This window comes from Watersipora subatra, chromosome 1 (assembly GCF_963576615.1).
Source record: "Watersipora subatra chromosome 1, tzWatSuba1.1, whole genome shotgun sequence".
Classification (NCBI taxonomy): domain Eukaryota; kingdom Metazoa; phylum Bryozoa; class Gymnolaemata; order Cheilostomatida; family Watersiporidae; genus Watersipora; species Watersipora subatra.
Genome location: NC_088708.1, coordinates 43950099 through 43970409, shown reverse-complemented (window position 1 = coordinate 43970409; position 20311 = coordinate 43950099). Strand labels below are relative to the sequence as shown.

Below are 20311 nucleotides of genomic sequence, written 5' to 3'. Positions count from 1 at the left end.
CAGGAGTAGGGATAGTGACAGTAACAGGAGTAGGGATAGTGACAGTAACAGGAGTAGGGATAGTGACAGTAACAGGAGTAGGGATAGTGACAGTAACAGGAGTAGGGATAGTGACAGTAACAGGAGTTGGGATAGTGACAGTAACAGGAGTAGGGATAGTGACAGTAACAGGAGTAGGGATAGTGACAGTAACAGGAGTAGGGATAGTGACAGTAACAGGAGTTGGGATAGTGACAGTAACAGGAGTAGGGATAGTGACAGTAACAGGAGTAGGGATAGTGACAGTAACAGGAGTAGGGATAGTGACAGTAACAGGAGTAGGGATAGTGACAGTAACAGGAGTAGGTTGTAGTAACAGGAGTAGGGATAGTGACAGTAACAGGAGTTGGGATAGTGACAGTAACAGGAGTAGGGATAGTGACAGTAACAGGAGTAGGGATAGTGACAGTAACAGGAGTAGGGATAGTGACAGTAACAGGAGTAGGGATAGTGACAGTAACAGGAGTTGGGATAGTGACAGTAACAGGAGTAGGGATAGTGACAGTAACAGGAGTTGGAATAGTGACAGTAACAGGAGTTGGGATAGTGACAGTAACAGGAGTAGGGATAGTGACAGTAACAGGAGTAGGGATAGTGACAGTAACAGGAGTAGGGATAGTGACAGTAACAGGAGTAGGGATAGTGACAGTAACAGGAGTAGGGATAGTGACAGTAACAGGAGTAGGGATAGTGACAGTAACAGGAGTAGGGATAGTGACAGTAACAGGAGTAGGGATAGTGACAGTAACAGGAGTAGGGATAGTGACAGTAACAGGAGTAGGGATAGTGACAGTAACAGGAGTAGGGATAGTGACAGTAACAGGAGTAGGGATAGTGACAGTAACAGGAGTAGGGATAGTGACAGTAACAGGAGTTGGGATAGTGACAGTAACAGGAGTAGGGATAGTGACAGTAACAGGAGTAGGGATAGTGACAGTAACAGGAGTAGGGATAGTGACAGTAACAGGAGTAGGGAGAGTGACAGTAACAGGAGTAGGGATAGTGACAGTAACAGGAGTAGGGATAGTGACAGTAACAGGAGTAGGGATAGTGACAGTAACAGGAGTAGGGATAGTGACAGTAACAGGAGTAGGGATAGTGACAGTAACAGGAGTAGGGATAGTGACAGTAACAGGAGTAGGGATAGTGACAGTAACAGGAGTAGGGATAGTGACAGTAACAGGAGTAGGGATAGTGACAGTAACAGGAGTAGGGATAGTGACAGTAACAGGAGTAGGGATAGTGACAGTAACAGGAGTAGGGATAGTGACAGTAACAGGAGTAGGTTGTAGTAACAGGAGTAGGGATAGTGACAGTAACAGGAGTAGGAATAGTGACAGTAACAGGAGTAGGGATAGTGACAGTAACAGGAGTAGGGATAGTGACAGTAACAGGAGTAGGGATAGTGACAGTAACAGGAGTAGGGATAGTGACAGTAACAGGAGTAGGGATAGTGACAGTAACAGGAGTAGGGATAGTGACAGTAACAGGAGTTGGGATAGTGACAGTAACAGGAGTAGGGATAGTGACAGTAACAGGAGTAGGGATAGTGACAGTAACAGGAGTAGGGATAGTGACAGTAACAGGAGTAGGGATAGTGACAGTAACAGGAGTAGGGATAGTGACAGTAACAGGAGTAGGGATAGTGACAGTAACAGGAGTAGGAATAGTGACAGTAACAGGAGTAGGGATAGTGACAGTAACAGGAGTAGGGATAGTGACAGTAACAGGAGTAGGGATAGTGACAGTAACAGGAGTAGGGATAGTGACAGTAACAGGAGTAGGGATAGTGACAGTAACAGGAGTAGGGATAGTGACAGTAACAGGAGTAGGGATAGTGACAGTAACAGGAGTAGGGATAGTGACAGTAACAGGAGTAGGGATAGTGACAGTAACAGGAGTTGGGATAGTGACAGTAACAGGAGTTGGGATAGTGACAGTAACAGGAGTAGGGATAGTGACAGTAACAGGAGTAGGGATAGTGACAGTAACAGGAGTAGGGATAGTGACAGTAACAGGAGTAGGGATAGTGACAGTAACAGGAGTAGGGATAGTGACAGTAACAGGAGTTGGGATAGTGACAGTAACAGGAGTAGGGATAGTGACAGTAACAGGAGTAGGGATAGTGACAGTAACAGGAGTAGGGATAGTGACAGTAACAGGAGTAGGGATAGTGACAGTAACAGGAGTAGGGATAGTGACAGTAACAGGAGTAGGGATAGTGACAGTAACAGGAGTAGGGATAGTGACAGTAACAGGAGTTGGGATAGTGACAGTAACAGGAGTAGGGATAGTGACAGTAACAGGAGTAGGGATAGTGACAGTAACAGGAGTAGGGATAGTGACAGTAACAGGAGTAGGGATAGTGACAGTAACAGGAGTAGGGATAGTGACAGTAACAGGAGTAGGGATAGTGACAGTAACAGGAGTAGGGATAGTGACAGTAACAGGAGTAGGGATAGTGACAGTAACAGGAGTTGGGATAGTGACAGTAACAGGAGTAGGGATAGTGACAGTAACAGGAGTAGGGATAGTGACAGTAACAGGAGTTGGGATAGTGACAGTAACAGGAGTAGGGATAGTGACAGTAACAGGAGTAGGAATAGTGACAGTAACAGGAGTAGGGATAGTGACAGTAACAGGAGTAGGTTGTAGTAACAGAATATTACTATGAGATATACTTTGCACTGTATTCCAGAATTCAGGAACACCAGCTGGAAATCGTGACTACCATGCTTTTTTATCTGCAGCCTTCATGAATGTTTAAAAGCCATGGATCACTTTAGCTTGTGTACTCATATTTCTCATGTCTGGTGTATTGATGGAGTCAAAATAGAATCTACATCTTTGACCTCATAGTTTTGTAAATAGTTAAACACTGAGCTGCAAATATGTTTTGCAGGTTGTCTATTTCACAGCACTCTTTCCATACTTTGTACTGGTAATATTGCTAATCAATGGGTTGACACTCAAAGGTGCCGGTAATGGCATAAAGTTCTACTTGAGGCCAGACTGGCCAAAGCTTTTAGAGTCAAAGGTTGGTATCCTGATATAATATTTTAGTGTGTTGAGGTAGCAGGATGACATATTCAAGTAACAAGCTTGTATACGCGGGTTTGCTTGCTATACTTACTATAACTATAAGCTATACTTACTATAGCTTTTAAGAGCTTGTAATCACATTTCCACATATTTGGCACTTACAACACAACAGAGTAAGACATGATGAACCTTTTGATACCAAATAACTGTAATGTGAATTTTGTTGCAAGTCAACCTTTAAAGGTTGACTTGCAACAAAATTTACATTACAGTTATTTGATATAAAAATATTCACCATGTCTTACTCTGTTGTGTTGTAGGTGCAAAATATGTTGAAAGGTGATTACAAGCTCTTAAAAGCTCAAAACGAACAGAAAATCGCAGCCACGCGAGACCGCCGTAGTTTGGATTCTCTTTCCAAAACGGATCAAATGTGACGTAGTTGTGGTAGATGGTTTCTGTTTACACTTTCATGCAACCTTATTCATTGAAATGTTTTCACAAATATACTTCACGCATTCAATAAAACCATGTCTATTGTTCTTACGCGTCTGTTTTACCGTCATTGTAATGCTGTCACTTTTAGCAGTGATATCCTATAACTTACCTTAAAAATTCGTTTAATTTTTTAGCCTTTGTTTAAAGGAGTACATATCATTGTCTGATAATCATGACGAGCCTGTTGGTCACTTGTGATAATCGAAAAGTGCTGCTGAAATTACTTGCGAAGTATTGGGTCACATGATCAGATTACAACTTGACAATTGAATAATGCTGAAACAAAACTGTAAAGTAGCGAGCATCTGTATTTGATACAGGGTCTTCAAGCCATTGTATCAAATATGTGGCTGTCATAAAGTGTTTGTCATAAACTAATGCTACGAGAAGTATTATTTTGAGCTTTTTATTGACCTTTCAATTCACGTGAGAACATCACGTGACAAGACAATAACCAAATTTCATGGCTACGTCATCGAAATTAGGAGATTCCAATCTACGGCGGCTTTTTGTTTTTGAGCTTTTAAGAGCTTGTAATCACATTTCCACATATTTGGCACCTACAACACAACAGAGTAAGACATGGTGAATCTTTTGATACCAAATAACTGTAATATGAATTTTATTGCAAGTCAACCTTTAATGAATACCGGCAGCATAAACAATAGAAAAGAAATTTCCCTTGTCATTATAGACTTGACATCGATTTGATAAAAGCTGTCTGCTCTTTCCAATTCAACTGCTTGCAAAATAGGCTTCGTTCTCTCCGGCAGGTTTGGAGCAACGCTGGAAGTCAAATTTTCTTCTCGTTGTCGATTTGTTGGGGAGGACTGATAACTCTTGCTAGTTACAACAGGTTCAGAAACAACATTATAAAGGACACCCTCGTTGTTACTATAGGTATCACCTTATATTATTATAAAGGACACCTCCGTCGTTACTATAGGTATCACCCTGTATAATTATAAAGGGCACCTTCGTCGTTACTATAGGTATCACCCTATATCATTATAAAGGACACCTTCGTCGTTACTATAGGTATCACCCTGTATCATTATAAAGGACACCTCCGTCGTTACTATAGGTATCACCCTATATCATTATAAAGGACACCTTCGCCGTTACTACAGGTATCACCCTATATCATTATAAAGGACACCTTCGTCGTTACTACAGGTATCACCCTATATCATTATAAAGGACACCTTCGTCTTTACTATAGGTATAACCCTATATCATTATAAAGGACACCCTCTTCGTTACTATAGGTAGCACCCTATATCATCATGCTTTACGAGTACTATTTACTCAAGTCTGTTGCTCTATTACATTCAGCTCAATGTTTCCTTCGACATCAACCATCTTGTTAGTTGAATTGAGCTCTTCTATTGTCTATTTCTCTATCTATTGTGTACTTCTCTATCTATTGTCTACTTCTCTATCTATTGTCTACTTTTCTATCTATTGTCTACTTTTCTATTTATTGTCTACTTCTCTATCTATTGTCTTTTTCTCTATCTATTGTCTACTTCTCTATCTATTGTCTATTTCTCTATCCATTGTCTGCCCCTCTATCTATTGTCTACTTCTCTATCTATTGTCTACTTCTCTATCTATTGTCTACTTTTCTATTTATTGTCTACTTCTCTATATATTGTGTATTTCTCTATCTATTGTCTACTTCTCTATCTATTGTCTATTTCTCTATCTATTGTCTACTTCTTTATCTATTGTCTACTTCTTTATATATTGTGTATTTTTCCATCTATTATCTGCTTCTCTATCTATTATCTACTTCTCTATCTATTGTCTATTTCTCTATCCATTGTCTACCTCTCTATCTGTTGTCTATTTCTCTATCCATTGTTTACTTCTCTATCTATTGTCTACTTCTCTATCTATTGTCTATTTCTCTATCCATTGTCTACTTCTCTATCTATGATCTACTTCTCTATTTGTTGTGTACATTTCTATGTATTGTGTACTCCTCTATCTATTCTCATAAAGTACTCTGATCATTATAAAAAAGGATAATGGAAGGACAAAACAGCTATACTTTTCCACTCGTATACAGAATCTAGTACTGAAAACCCTTTATATCCCTTTTTCTGATATTAGTGAAAGTGATTATTGATCGTGGTCCTTTATTGTTTTGCAGGTAACAGTTTAACATCAATATTTGCTGGATTTGTAATATATTCCTACATCGGACATTTAGCGGACAGGCTCGGAGTCGAGGTCGACAAGGTTTCTGATGGAGGAACTGGTCTAGCTTTCATTATATTTCCAGCAGCCATATTGACATTACCATTTCCTCCCTTCTGGTCTGTGCTCTTTTTTGTCATGCTGCTTACTCTTGGCCTCGACAGCCAAGTGAGTCATATACTTATATTCCTCTATCATTCTAGTAAACTTTAGTGCAACTATTCTAGTTGGCTGTCCCGTTTGCTCTTTCCTTACTGCATCAAAAACTTGAACTGTGTTGTGAAGAAAATACTGGTTCCTTAGATTTAACAAAACACCATATAGTGGGATAGCACCGCTTATAATCAAAAAGGCCCGTTAAGAATTTTGATTATTAAACTGAGGTTTTGTTACCTCACACGCCAGCCTGAATATAAGACAGACGAATTTACTAATGATGACATAAATAACTAAATTTTTCAGCTTTTGTTTTAAGATTTGAGCAAACATTTGAGTAATTCCTAGGCGATGACGTTCAAAATTGTTCAAAACATTGCGGTGACACGTGTGAAACATTGCGGTGACACGTGTGAAACATTGCGGTGACCCGTGTGAAACATTGCGGTGACAGGTGTGAAACAATGCGGCGACACGTGTGAAACATTGCGGGGACACGTGTGAAACATTGCGGTGACACGTGTGAAACATTGCGGTGACATGTGTGAAACAATGCGAATTTGTGAAGAATCTGATTAATCTTAACTGTAATAAGTGCCCCGTTCTGTCGCTCAGAAGCCATGGTTGGAAGTTTGAAAGAAATTGCATCATATGATCATACAGAATTGAACTCAGATATTCTGCTTCGCAGCCAGGCTTACACTACCAACTGTACTACTCGACCACTGCATTGCATTCTAAATGGAATAGTTATGCACATAGTTATTACACATGACGATCTCTCACGCTGCTCGAGACTGCCAACGTACTAGTTAATAATAAAACAATAAAATAGTTTGAAATTTTTTCGAGTTTAGGTTAGATTAAGTTATACCGTGTAGATACATGTAGACCATTTTACCTCCAAACTTACCCATCACCTACATTTGTGTACCTCTAAAATAAAGAAAAAGTAAAGATCTTTCATTGATTATAATTTTATTTAGATTTTTGCATATACAAAGTAGTTAGTTTTCCACATAAAGATTTTAGTATGGCTTTATAAACAGTTTCTCTTCTTATGTTACGCATTGTTACCTGAAGTACATGTACGTATATATTATGGACAATCATATGCATTTGGGCTGTTGAACATATTAAACACGTGTACATTTTTATAGGAATGTTTTCTCTACTAACATGCGATAGTTTTAACATGCAGGTTTAGCGTATATGTATGTAAAGGTTTGATGGTAGCTGGTTCATTAGTTAATGATTCAGTCAAGAGAAGACAATTCCACTCAGAGTATTTTGACTTGAGCTTTCAAAGGTGAAATCGGCAAATACATTAAAACTGGCTAGCAAAAGCTTGAAAGTTAGCAGGTTGATCATCCAACAGCTCAAGGTGATTAGGTGTGCTAATCATAAATCATACAATCAGTGGATGAACTGCTTAGGGTATTGTATGGCATGGAGCTGGCAACTTTATTGTGAGACTGTATTTTGGGCTAATAATAGGAGTGAAACACTTCCTTAGCAGCATTCGCTGAAAGGTGAGCTTCATTTTTTTAAAACACACTGAATTACAGGGTTTTATTACTTTTTGTTAATAATTTTCTCAAATGGATAAAAACTTCTAAAACATTCTAAATGGATTTACTTCACCAAACTAGGAACAACCGGTATTGTATTGTATTTCACTTACAAGTTTAGAAGATAACAGTGTAAGGGGCTTGTTGCAGCTATGGTTTGCTTAAAATTCATTGCTTAGTTTAGGATATATTAAAATAAAAGTAATAATTACGATTCTGGCGTCCCTTCACATCAAAGAAGCCCTAATTTTTTAGTTGGAAAATTAAAATTTTTACAGCTCACAAATTATGTTTGACATTGTGCAATAAAACCTACATGGCAGCAATCTCCAAGAATTGTACTGTAACTGTTTATTGGTGGACTTCTTTAAAGATAATACGTACAAGAAAACTTTGGAGGTTGGTTATACAGCTCCTGTGTGTTTGTAGTTCACACTGCTGGAAACCGTGACTACCATGCTTTTTGATCTGCAGCCATCATGGAGGTCCAAAAAGCCATGGATCACTTTAGCCTGTGTACTCATATTTCTCATGCCTGGTGTATTGATGACAAGTCAGGGTGGAATCTACATTTTTGATCTTATCGATTCTTACGCTGCCGGCTTTAACGTCATCATTCTTTGCCTTTTTGAATTATTCACGGTCATGGTTTTGTATGGTAAGGGAAACAACTTCTACAGTGAGTGTGTTTGCATGAAGAGTGTTATGAGCTATTTGGTACAAGTGACATTTCTAAGTGCAACACGTGTCTATTGTGCTACTGTGTCAGGTTAGAGCAGGTGAGATTTTGATTTTGGCATAGTAAATGAGGTGATATTTTACAGCATATTTTCACAGCAGCATACTTTTAATGTTGAGACTATATAGAGAATAGTTTTGAGTCACTAGTTATAATATGACAAGTGGCAACTGTCTATGTGTCATTGTGATATGGTGACAGATAGTATACATGCAATCAGCATGTTCGGTGGTGTCAGGTAGGTCATATTGATAGTGTGTTCACATTTATGAAGTCAGCCACCGACAGGAGAATTGTATTCAGTTTTCTCGTGGTTTGCAGGTTACAAAAGGTTTACTCAGGACATCAAGCTCATGATTGGCAAAGATCTCTCACCGTGGTGGAGATTCTGTTGGCAAGTGGCAGGACCTCTCATTTTGTCTGTAAGTTTTTTCCTTTGAGCAGCGTTTTGTAACCATGCATGCAGATATGATTATCTCTAAAAGTTTTCACGCTAATGGGAATTAACACTGTGAAAGACATTTCCATCTAAATGTATAAATAAATCTCAGTGTTTGTCATTTGTATTCCATATATCTAAACATAGCAATAAAGTTTTCGAGCGAAAAATCCTCTTTGCGCTGGTTTAAACTTGATCTTTTTGGTTTGACATTGCTAAACAGTGAAATAACTGTGGCCATACTCATTACACCAGCTGAAATACACATGTTTGAAACACTTTATTGGTTACTACTAGGACGGTTAAAGATCACGATTGATTGCATGAGAGATCATGATGTGTAATGTCAACAAGCTAGCTTTTTGGCTCTTATTATAGTAAAGATTTAGACAAGTTTATGTTACTAGCTTAGGTTACTCAAACGAGCCAATATTCTAATTTTGCCATTGGCTAATTAGTCGATGTAGCAAATGGCAACTACACTACTTGCCACTATTTATAAGCTGTTTTTAACATCCATGCAACACCGGACATTCACCTAGTCATCTATATTGATACGGCGCACTATTTCATTGTCAACATTTTTAATAGTTCCACATTCCCAACTTTTGTGCCCAAATTTGTCCAAACATCATACTTATCTCCTTCACGTCTTTCATCATGTTGCCAAAAATGTTTGGATGCAAAATTCCCTCTGGTTCAAGAGAGCCAGGATCTTACACACACACTCTGCAGGCTAGCTGAATAAAGATGAAAAAGGTTTTGCTGGTTTTGAATAAAGACGACTTAGTCGAAGAGCATGGTTCTTTATACGTATTGTAATAAGCTTTACTAGCCGGTGGGTTTGCTTTTCAATGGATACAACAACAAAGATAGTTTAGCTAGTTCTCTGCAGATATCTTGCAGGTGCAATGCTGTCATGGAGAGTTGAGTATCATATCAGCTGTTGGTTGCGGAGTTCCCAGCATTTGTGGTTGATGTTGCTCTGCTACCTCAGCGAGCGTAAAAAAACCAGAGTCCGGAGCACATGTCTCGACTGCAGCGCTCTTGCGCCTTGTTTACTAATAAGAGGAAGTGAGAGATTCTGCTAACACCTGCTTGCTAGCCTGGGGGCTTATGAAAAGCATCTCACATTTAGGAAGTTTCTAGACAGCGATAGTATGACGTACCTAGTTGCACCATTACCAATGCACTAGGCTGGGCTGACAAGCAAATAATGTTTCCATAGGGCACTATAGTAAAGCGATGGTTGTGTGACGCCTTATATCAAGTTTGTATCTTTAACTATACGCATACACAAGTGTGACACCACATAGCGCAAGAATGGTGCATCGCATGGTGTTTCGCTTCCAATAAGCGACAATGAATCACTACAGATTGAGAGAGTCACAACTGTTTCCTTGATGGCATTACAGCGCCATATGGAGGCGTGTCGCCATGCTATTGCTGTATGGAAATGTAGTAATTAACTTAAACTGGTAATAAACTATCTGCAGAGTATGCCAACCCTCGTCTTGGCACCATTGTTCTACGTCTGTCGCCTAATCAGGCAGCAGTAGCTGATTGAGCAAACATCAGTTTTTAATGTGTGTATTCCTTGCTATAACTAGGAAGCATACTATTAGCGCACTGTGTGACAAGTACACTAACAGTATGTGGTGTCTACTAGCAGTACGCCAGTTCAGAAGTGACACAAATGGCTGACTCACTACAACATAATTCCATAGGTTTTTAAACATGGCAAATTCAGCAACTCACTTCAAACTTGCTCGCTCCAGAGCAAGATATATGTCATGTCAGGTTGTGCATCTTTATCAGCTGAGAGTTCCTAGTTTTGATATAAAGCTTTTTATATATTTACAAAATGAACTTCATGTACTATACTGGCTTTACTAGAGCATATTTGGAAACATGTCGCTAGCTTTGTGTGTCTCAAGTTCCCCTGCAATAATAAACCATTGTGACAGATGGATGTTTTAGTTTGTGCTGGTCATGAGCCTGATCAACTTGAAAAATGACAGTTCATTACCTCCTTGGGCGAATGCACTTGGTTGGCTCATAGCTCTCTCTGTGCTGATGTGGATGCCAGGAGTTGCTATATATAGACTTACTCAAGCTGAAGGGAGCAACATAAAGGAGGCACGTTATTCTTTATTGCGTTATCACTGTATATCCTATAACTCACTATGGTATATCCTATAACTCACTATGGTATATCTTATAACTTGCTATAGTATATCCTATAACTCGCTATAGTATATCTTATAACTCACTATGGTATATCTTATGACTCACTACGGTATATCTTATGACCGCTATGATCAATGATATACAGCCCCCCAAGGATAGCCGACGGCTCTCATATGGGTGGGGTTTAATGATCGAGCTCTGTTGGAATGAACCCGAACAAGGCACCCGAACAAACAAATATGCTGAATAAAGCCCCTTGTAAATTTACAAATATTATGAACTATAGTGATTATTTTACTTATCTGTTGAATTAATTTTGTTGTCAAATAAATATAGTATCTCAATATTGTCACCGTTATGATCAGTCAGTTGCAATTCACAAGCATTCGTGATATTAATAGTCACAATCGTAAAATAGCCCAAATTCGGTTTTATATTTAGATTTTGAGTATGAAAACTACACTGCACAGCTTTGCCTGCAGTCCCATATTATTGGCCAGGTAAAACAATGTGACAACGATGAAAGACTTTGTCATTTTATATTAGGGGTGGCAAAATATTAATCAAAAACTAGGAAAAAAAAGCCGTTGTTCGGGTAATTTTGGGTAAATTATATTCAACTTTAAGCATATACTACGACCTTTACCAATTTCAAAATTAGTAAAATTAGGTAATTTGAAATGTTTTATTTTGCAAGGATCCATTATTTTGGTTAGTTATCACCCCTACATTGTAGAAATTCAAGGTTTGCTATTGTGAACCACGGGGTCTACTGACTGAATGAGCTAATGAAACAATAACAGCGAGTCGTGTTTTCCAAAACTTAACAAGGCAACTTGACCACCCCGCGAGAGTTGTGTTAGCTTCGAAACTCAGGCTAGCACCATCTTAACAGAGAACGCTCATTAAACCCCGCCCATATGATAGCCATCGGCTATCCTTGGGGGGCTGTATATCACTGCTATGATATATCTTATGACTTACCATGGTATATCTTATGACTCACTATGGTATATCTTATGACTCACTATGGTCCCACGACCAAACACAAGCGGAGCAAATTTTTGAGAGATTTATGATAAATGCATGTGCACACAACGCATGAAAATTATTCATCAACACCGTCGCAAACCCTTGTACCGAAATCTTATCAACAAACTTAATCATTTTTCAATGGAGTCGTTTAAGTATAATAACGATACAAACCACATATAAACCTATTTAAATATGTTACCAAGTCTTTGAAAATTGTCGACAATATCCTAAAACTTACCCATCTGATCGGATTATACACAAATAGACAGATTAATTTGGCCGAAATTCGCAATTAAAACTTGACAAGCTTTTTTGATCAAAATTAAGATCGGCCAACGATACACCAATAAAGCCTTGCGACAGATAGTAGAACTATTAAGAAGGACGCATTTCACGAGAAAAACGTGCTCATTTTACCAGTCTATAGCATTGTCTAAGTGCCGAAGGTTTCTAATATTTTTCCATTTTTAACATCTTGCAAATATGTTTAATTATAAGAATAATTATTTGATTTTATAAAATCATCATAAGAATAATTATTTGAATTTATTTGTCCGAAGGTTCCTGTAATAAACGTAGACCGATTTACAGGTACGAAATTGTGGTACACAGTCTATCAGCCTATGTTTTTTCCCAATTACCAAAGGTTTCATTAAATTATTTAAAACGTTAGCCAAAATCTTTTACATCTTATGTACAAGCTAGGGTCGAACTACAACGCCCCTTATGACAAAAACATTTTTTATTTTGCTCCAGTTTGAAAAAAACTTCCAGATGTGTGAATGCTCATACTTGCTTTCTGCTAGATCGCTATCAAAGCCATTCTACATTCAACACAACCAACTTTCAAACTGTGTATATTACACAGCAGCTTGCCATTTTACTTCTAATATTGCATTTCAAAGATATAATAAACATATTTCCTTATTACTGTTGTTAAATTACATACACTAGAAATTCCACTGTCATACAGCCCACGACCAAAGTAGTAATGGAAAAAAGAAAGGGTACTGTTGGTTGTCGAAAAAGTAGTTTTCAGCAGGAATTGACAGAGTACAATGTAAATGAGACTCGTTTGAGATGATATAAAATAAATTTGAGGGAGCACGACTCTAAAAAGGCGCAGCAGAAATAACAGAAATGTAACATAAATAAATATTAATAAAATAAATAAATAACTATCTCAAACTAATGTTTTACAATAATAAAATAAATATTAATTCAAGCTGTAGACCTAAACTACTGTACGTAATTTAAATAACAACAGCAATAATGATATATGTTTATTATATCTCTTATTATATTGAAATGCAATATTAAAAGTAAATGGCAAGCTGCCATGTAATATACAATTTGAAGAAAATTGTTTTTTTGGTCAAAATAAATATTAATTCAAGCTGTAGACCTAAATTACTGTAAGTAATTAAACTAACAACAACAATAATAAAATATGTTTATTATATATCTGAAATGCAATGTTAAAAGTAAAATATATTGTAATATACAGTTTGAAAGTTGGTTGTGTTGAATGTAGAACGGTTTTGACAGCGATATGTAACAGAAATAAATATTAATAAAATAAATATTTAACTATCTCAAACTTATCTTTTACAATAATAAAATAAACATTAATTCAAGCCGTAGACCTAACCTACTGTACGTAATTTAACTAACAACAGCAATAATGAAATATGTTTATTAAATCTCTTATTATATTGAAATGCAATATTAAAAGTAAAATGGCAAGCTGCCGTGTAATACACAATTTGAAAGTTGGTTGTTGGTTAAAATAAATATTAATTCAAGCTGTAGACCTAAACTACTGTACGTAATTTAACTAACAACAGCAATAATGAAATATGTTTATTATAGCTCTGAAATGCAATATTACAAGTAAAATATATTGTAATATACAGTTTGAAAGTTGGTTGTGTTGAATGCAGAACGGTTTTGACAACGATATGTAACAGAAATAAATATTAATAAAATAAATATTTAACTATCTCAAACTTATGTTTTACAATAATAAAATAAATATTAATTCAAGCTGTAGACCTAACCTACTGTACGTAATTTAACTAACAACAACAATGCCAACAATAAAGAAATATGTTTATTATATCTCTGAAATGCAATATTAAACGTTAAACGGCAAACTGATGTGTAATTTACAGTTTGAAATTTGGTTGTGTTGTGATGAATGTAGAATGGTTTTGACAGCGATATGTAACAGAGAGCAAGCGCTGGCATTTACGCGTCTGGAAGTTTTATGAAAACTGGTGTGAAATAAAGAAATATTCTTGTCATAAAAGGGCGTTGTAATAACGCCCTACCTTGTAGATAAGATGTAAAGAAATATGGCTGATGTTCTAGATAATTTGAAAAACCTTCGGTAATTGGCCAAAAACGTAGGCTGATAAACTGTGTACCACATTTTCGTACCTGTAAATCGGTCTACGCCTCAAACAGTACACAGTAAACAGTTCTACTATCTGTCGCACGGCTTTATTGGCGTTTCGTAGGTCGGTCGAAACTATTAATAAACCAAGCTGTTCAAGCGTTTTGTGGCGATTTGTGGCAAGACTTTATCGTTCTATTCTCTGTCGCTCGGCGTTTCAATTTCCGGTCTTAACTTTTATAAAACGAAGCTTTTCAGGCGTTTTGTGACGATTTTCGTCCTAATAAATCTGTCTATTTATGTATAATCCGATCAGATGGGTTAGTTTTAGGAATTTGCGTCAACCTTTCAAAGGCTTGGTAACATATTTAAATAGGTTTATATGTGTTTTGTATCATTATTATACTTAAACGACTTTACTGAAAAATAGTTAAATTTGTTGATAGGATTTCATTGCAAGGGTTTGGTGACGGCCGTTAACGGATAATTTTTCGGGAGTTGTGTGCACATGTGCATTTATCATAATTCTCCCAACCAATCGTTTCACTCTTGTTTGGTCGTGGGATTACAGTAGGTTAGGGCTACAGCTTAAATTAATATTCATTTTATTGTTGTAAAACAGGTTTGAGATAGTGGTAGAATAGGTGTGAATTTTTTACCTTTTGTTTTGCATAATTGACTTTTTGAATTTAATTTCAAAACAATTTGACAACTACCATGGACATACAACTTCCCAGAACACCATGTCGTGGCCGACGCAGTGGCCGTCCATGGGTCTCTCAATTATTACAGCTCAATAGGCGGATAAATAGAAGGTCCTCACAGCAACCATCAACATCAAATGCTAATGTTCAACAACACGCTACTCAAATTAGTAACAACAACTCATCTGATTCAGAGAATTCTTTAGTAGATGTTGTAGGTGATGTAAATGACATGGACTTGGCAGCCCCTTTGTTTCCACATGATGATCATGATTTTATGGACATCATTGACCATGAAAATATTGCACAAAACAATATTGCTCCTCCCAATGCTGCCCCCCCTTCATCACATTCCTCATTTTCAATCTTTAGATTGTCCTGATTTTCGAGAACTGCGTAACAACTTTCTAGGCAGACTTGACAACAAGATATCACAGCTCACGTGTACTGGATGTAATGAGAAACATTTCATTACATACAATGCTCAAATACAGCTATGTCATACGTGCCAACAAGTTCCCCTGTCAAATTCCTAGATTATTAGAATTTACTTTTTGAAGTCGTGCTCCCTCAAATTTATTTTATATCATCTCGAACAACTACTTTTTCAACAACCAGCACTACCCTTTTTTTTCCATTTTCACTTATTCCATTATCAGGTCATGGGCTGTATGACAGGGGAATTTCTAGTATATCTTATGACTCACTATGGTATATATAATGACTCACTATAGTATATCTTATAACTCACTATGGTATATCTTATAACTCACTATGGTATATCTTATGACTCACTATGGTATATCTTATGACTCACTATGGTATATCTTATGACTCACTATGGTATATCTTACGACTCACTATGGTATATCTTATGACTCACTATGGTATATCTTATGACTCACTATGGTATATCTTATGACTCACTATGGTATATCTTATAACTCACTATGGTATATATAATGACTCACTATGGTATATCTTATGACTCACTATGGTATATCTTATAACTCACTATGGTATATCTTATAACTCACTATGGTATATCTTATGATTCACTATGGTATATCTTATGACTCACTATGGTATATCTTATGACTCACTATGGTATATCTTATGACTCACTATGGTATATCTTCTTCTATGATATCTAGATTCACTATGGTATACCTTATGATTCACTATGGTATATCCTATGATTTACTATTGTGTATCCTATGAGTGACTATTTTTCAAAGCTGAATTAGACATGTAATTGTTTTGTTTGCACCAGCATGGCTTTCATAATACAGTTTATGTTGTATATAAGGTAAGTTTATTTATTCACATTCTAACTTAAACAAAAAATGATTGTTAGTTTGCTTTTTTCCAGATTTATATATATAACAGTTGAACTGTAATAAACTAAGGGAAGTGTGTAGGTTTTGGAATACTCTTTGGCAAAAGAAAGTAAAATTTTACACCTTGGTAGTGCCAGATGCGTTGAATGTGACTGTGGTCACACTTGTTGATTTATCGAGAAGATGATTTTCCACAAACAAAGAATTGACCCAAGTGACACAAGCTCTCTTATGGTGATATACTTATCAATGGAGTCTAGTGAGGCCAATTATACGTTGTAGTGTACTTCTGAATGACAGCACTAATAATATATGCTGTAACAAACTATTCTTACTAGTACGCTGGCAGCCTCGTGCGTCGTGAGAGATTGTGATGTGTAATAACTATGTGCACAAATATTCTTCAATTTGGAAGGTGGTGAAGTGGTGCAGTTCATAGCATGCCTGTCCACAAATTGAAACAACAATGTACAATGCTTGTGCGAGACAAATTTTTACTTTTACTAACACTCTTAGAGTGACTTCAGACAAATGAACGGATGGTCGCGGCTCTCATTATAGTAAAGATTTTACATAGAGCCTTGTTGTAATGGAATGAAGATTAAATCTTGGTGGCATTGGCAGCAAAGTACATTTGTACCTAGTAACATGCAAATAATGTAGCAAGACATTTCTCAAGCCCAAACAGTATGACACATTCATTCAACAACACAAAATGGCTATCAATGTGTGATTCACAAGCTATTAATTATTTGTACTTTCTCTATATATTCTTGCTTAAATGTCAAATATAATAGTACATTAATAAAGCCCTTTGTCATCGTGCGTGTACGTGTCGGCATGGACCCTATGCGTTGGCATACTTTTGGTCAACTTCAGCCAAACCTTTTACGCATATGCTCGGTGCCTTCTACAAAATTGCTAAAAATATTTGGTCTCCAAACTCCATCTGGTTCGGGATAACCAGCCACTTGAACACCCACTTGTGAGCTATTTGGTTGAGAATAAAATAAATTCTGGGCATTGCCGAACTTACCGTTATTTATGATAAAAGCAAATAATTCTATTTCTAGGACAAATAGCATAGTTGGTAGGGGTGTTTGCTGGTGGACCTCAGGTCTCAGGTGTGATTCCGCTTATTGCTCACTTTTCCAGCAGTCCCTGGACAAATCCCTTGCTTATAAATTGTTTATGAACAAAAACCAATTCATGCTAGTTTGAAAATCACCAAGTCAAGACAAGGTCTACGCTACCTGTAGCTGGAACAAGACAAGTCAGTGGCCGACAGGCTACTATTTAAAAATGGATGAGATGGCATCGCTGAGGTTGTGCTAATTACTACAATTTTCGAGTTGCAAATCAGCAATTATTTGGTAACATACAAATGAAACCTCAATTTTTACAAACTCCGCTTTGCAAGACCTGCTAACCACTTGAGTAAAAATACGCATTACAAGCTAATAGCTAATTCATAGAACAAGCCAGAAATCGGTAGTGACAGAACGAAATCCCATGTTGGAAGCAAAGCTGTACATGGCTTATAACTCTATTTTCTGTTGCCGTGCTTACTGAAGGTCTGTCACTATATAATCTATCTTACCAGGTCTCGAGATGCATGCAGTTGTCTAACTATGAGCTGAAAACAAAGGGGGTCCTTTCGGTATATTACACGAAGTAGCCAAAATTCTCAGTCCGAGTCACACAATAATCTCCATGATTGCGTCTAAATAAAGAAGCAACATTTTCACTGATGGTAGAACTGACGAGTCAATATGTGGGTTCTGTTGCAGCGACTAAAAGATGCGATAAGGCCGAATCCTAGGCATGGACCAGCACTATCAAGGTACAGAGCACTTGTAGATTATGTACCAGGCTTTCTAATACACCCATCAGCAGAGCTGCTAGCTCCTAGAATGGCCTCAAATGTAAGTACAGTGACATATCATTTTATCTATCTCAATTCCGGACCCTATAAATGGCATCCGGTATTGTGAGTGCAAATTTTCACTACACTTGCCAACTGCCGACATTCATGGTTAGCCAACACAAAGGTTACTAATTGTAGGAAAATATCGTCGTCCAAGAAGTAAGTCATGAAATGATAAAGCGAATATCACTGAATGTACCCTCACATGACCTAGCAGTGAAAAGCCTACTGCAAGGTGCCAACGGTGATTCACTTGCTATCCCAGATTTGGAAGACCAGACCCCACCAAAGCAGAATACTTCACAATAAATCCTACTTACCCAACTGGTCAATTGTTTTTATCTGCTGAACTATTTGTGTGTTGCATGTAAAAAAGGCAGCAAAATCACTTGTTGAATAAAGCTGTAAGTATACTTGTGCTCTAGATTTCATCATTCATTCAAATGCGCTCATCTACATGTAATTGCAAAGCTTAGTGAAGAATAGCCAGTGAAGTTGTCTTGCGTGACATGGCATTCTTAGCAATCACCTCATAGCAATTAGCATATGGTATAGCGGTAAAACTCTACAGAAAATAAATCATCTAAACTCGTGTAAATGGAAAACTAAGAATATGACACATTTTTTTCAAACTGAATGAAGATGGGACAGAAAAATTAATAACAGCACTAAGCATTCATGTCTGAAGTTTCTAGATGAGTTGTGATTACAACACATTTTCCTTTCGGATCTAATTTTCACCTGCTTATCAGCAGTTGTATACAAAGGGTTTGCTCAACTCGGCTGTTATGACTCATTTGTTATTTTCCTTTAGAGATGTCAATGAGACGATTACATACCTTATTATGAAAAACCAATTGTGTTATACATGGTTGCAAGTGAGCTTGTGCATTATGAAGATGTAAGTGACAGCGATGAGTAGGGCTGGATCCAAAATGGCAACCTTTGCTTAAGGTTCACCAACTATAATGGTGTTTAATAAACAAGTTAACACAACGTTTAAAGTGAGTTCAAAAAATGATAAGTATTAAGCAGGATTCATTTGGTAGTTTCTGGTGAGGCATATTAACAGTAACCCTCTTGCTATAAGTAATTCTCACAAGGACTGATTTTGGCATGATCGAACCCAATTGAAGGTGTTAATATTACTCTATGAAGCTCTTGTTTTAATAAAAGTGATAAATAACAAGCAACCAGTGAGTTGTACCATCAACCTTATTTAAAACTTATCAGTAAAGGCAGAGAAAACTTCAAAACTTGAAAAAAGATGTGAATGGGCGATAGCTAGACATATTTGGTGAATAAAGTGTCTGCTGGATAAATGAATATGGTTCATTTTATAAGCTTTAAAGAGCCTGTACATGTATATTATTACCTAACAAGGAATATTCATGAGCAGTCAAAACCAGTCTGATAAGAGCGGGAGTTGATGGAGTTGTCATTGCTTTTAAAACCCTATCATTCATAAGCCCTTAAAACACATGGTATAAAAAAGGTTAATAAAATACCTTTAAAACTGGAAATGATTATTGTAGCTCCCATAACTGAATTCTTAATTCTAGTAGAATTTGAAATAAGGAGCAACAGGAAAAAAGTATTGTTCAATTGCACCGATGCATTCCCTTTACAGCTTTGCAATAGCTCATTGACAGAATGAGCATTATCAAGCTGTGGGCTAATAAATGCTAAGACCGAAGATGAGCTACTAAATTTTGCTACTAAATAAAAAATTATGCGTAGTGACTGCTAAATTAAAAAAAATTAAACAAGATATTTTTTTAAGTATACAAAACCATTGTCAAAATGTTTTTTGTAGCTAACGAAATGTGGACGATGGAAATAACTCAACTTTTAAGCTTTGAATATGCAACAAAACAACATAGCTGGTGGGATTCAGTCTACACAGTGAACAGGTTACCTACATTGATTTCTATCAGTGGAAACAACTGTATTGCAGACAGCAAGCTTGTACCAGTCATATTTAGTATAGAGAGCCTTGTCATTGAGAAAAAAGGTATTGTGTTTATT

The 20311-nt window shown here is 36.9% G+C and overlaps 1 protein-coding gene across 1 annotated transcript in view; it reads left to right on the top strand.

Annotated features, from left to right (window-relative positions):
• The window catches only part of LOC137387960 (sodium- and chloride-dependent glycine transporter 2-like), a 30592-nt gene extending 12000 nt beyond the window's left edge, over positions 1 to 18592 (top strand). Inside the window, exons 7-13 of the mRNA XM_068074480.1 lie at positions 2942 to 3076; positions 4353 to 4479; positions 5738 to 5952; positions 7941 to 8190; positions 8572 to 8672; positions 18147 to 18281; positions 18422 to 18592. Of these exons, the coding sequence (XP_067930581.1) occupies positions 2942 to 3076; positions 4353 to 4479; positions 5738 to 5952; positions 7941 to 8190; positions 8572 to 8672; positions 18147 to 18281; positions 18422 to 18592 (1134 nt within the window). The remainder of the gene's footprint in view (positions 1 to 2941; positions 3077 to 4352; positions 4480 to 5737; positions 5953 to 7940; positions 8191 to 8571; positions 8673 to 18146; positions 18282 to 18421) is intronic.
• Positions 18593 to 20311: the final 1719 nt, after the last annotated feature.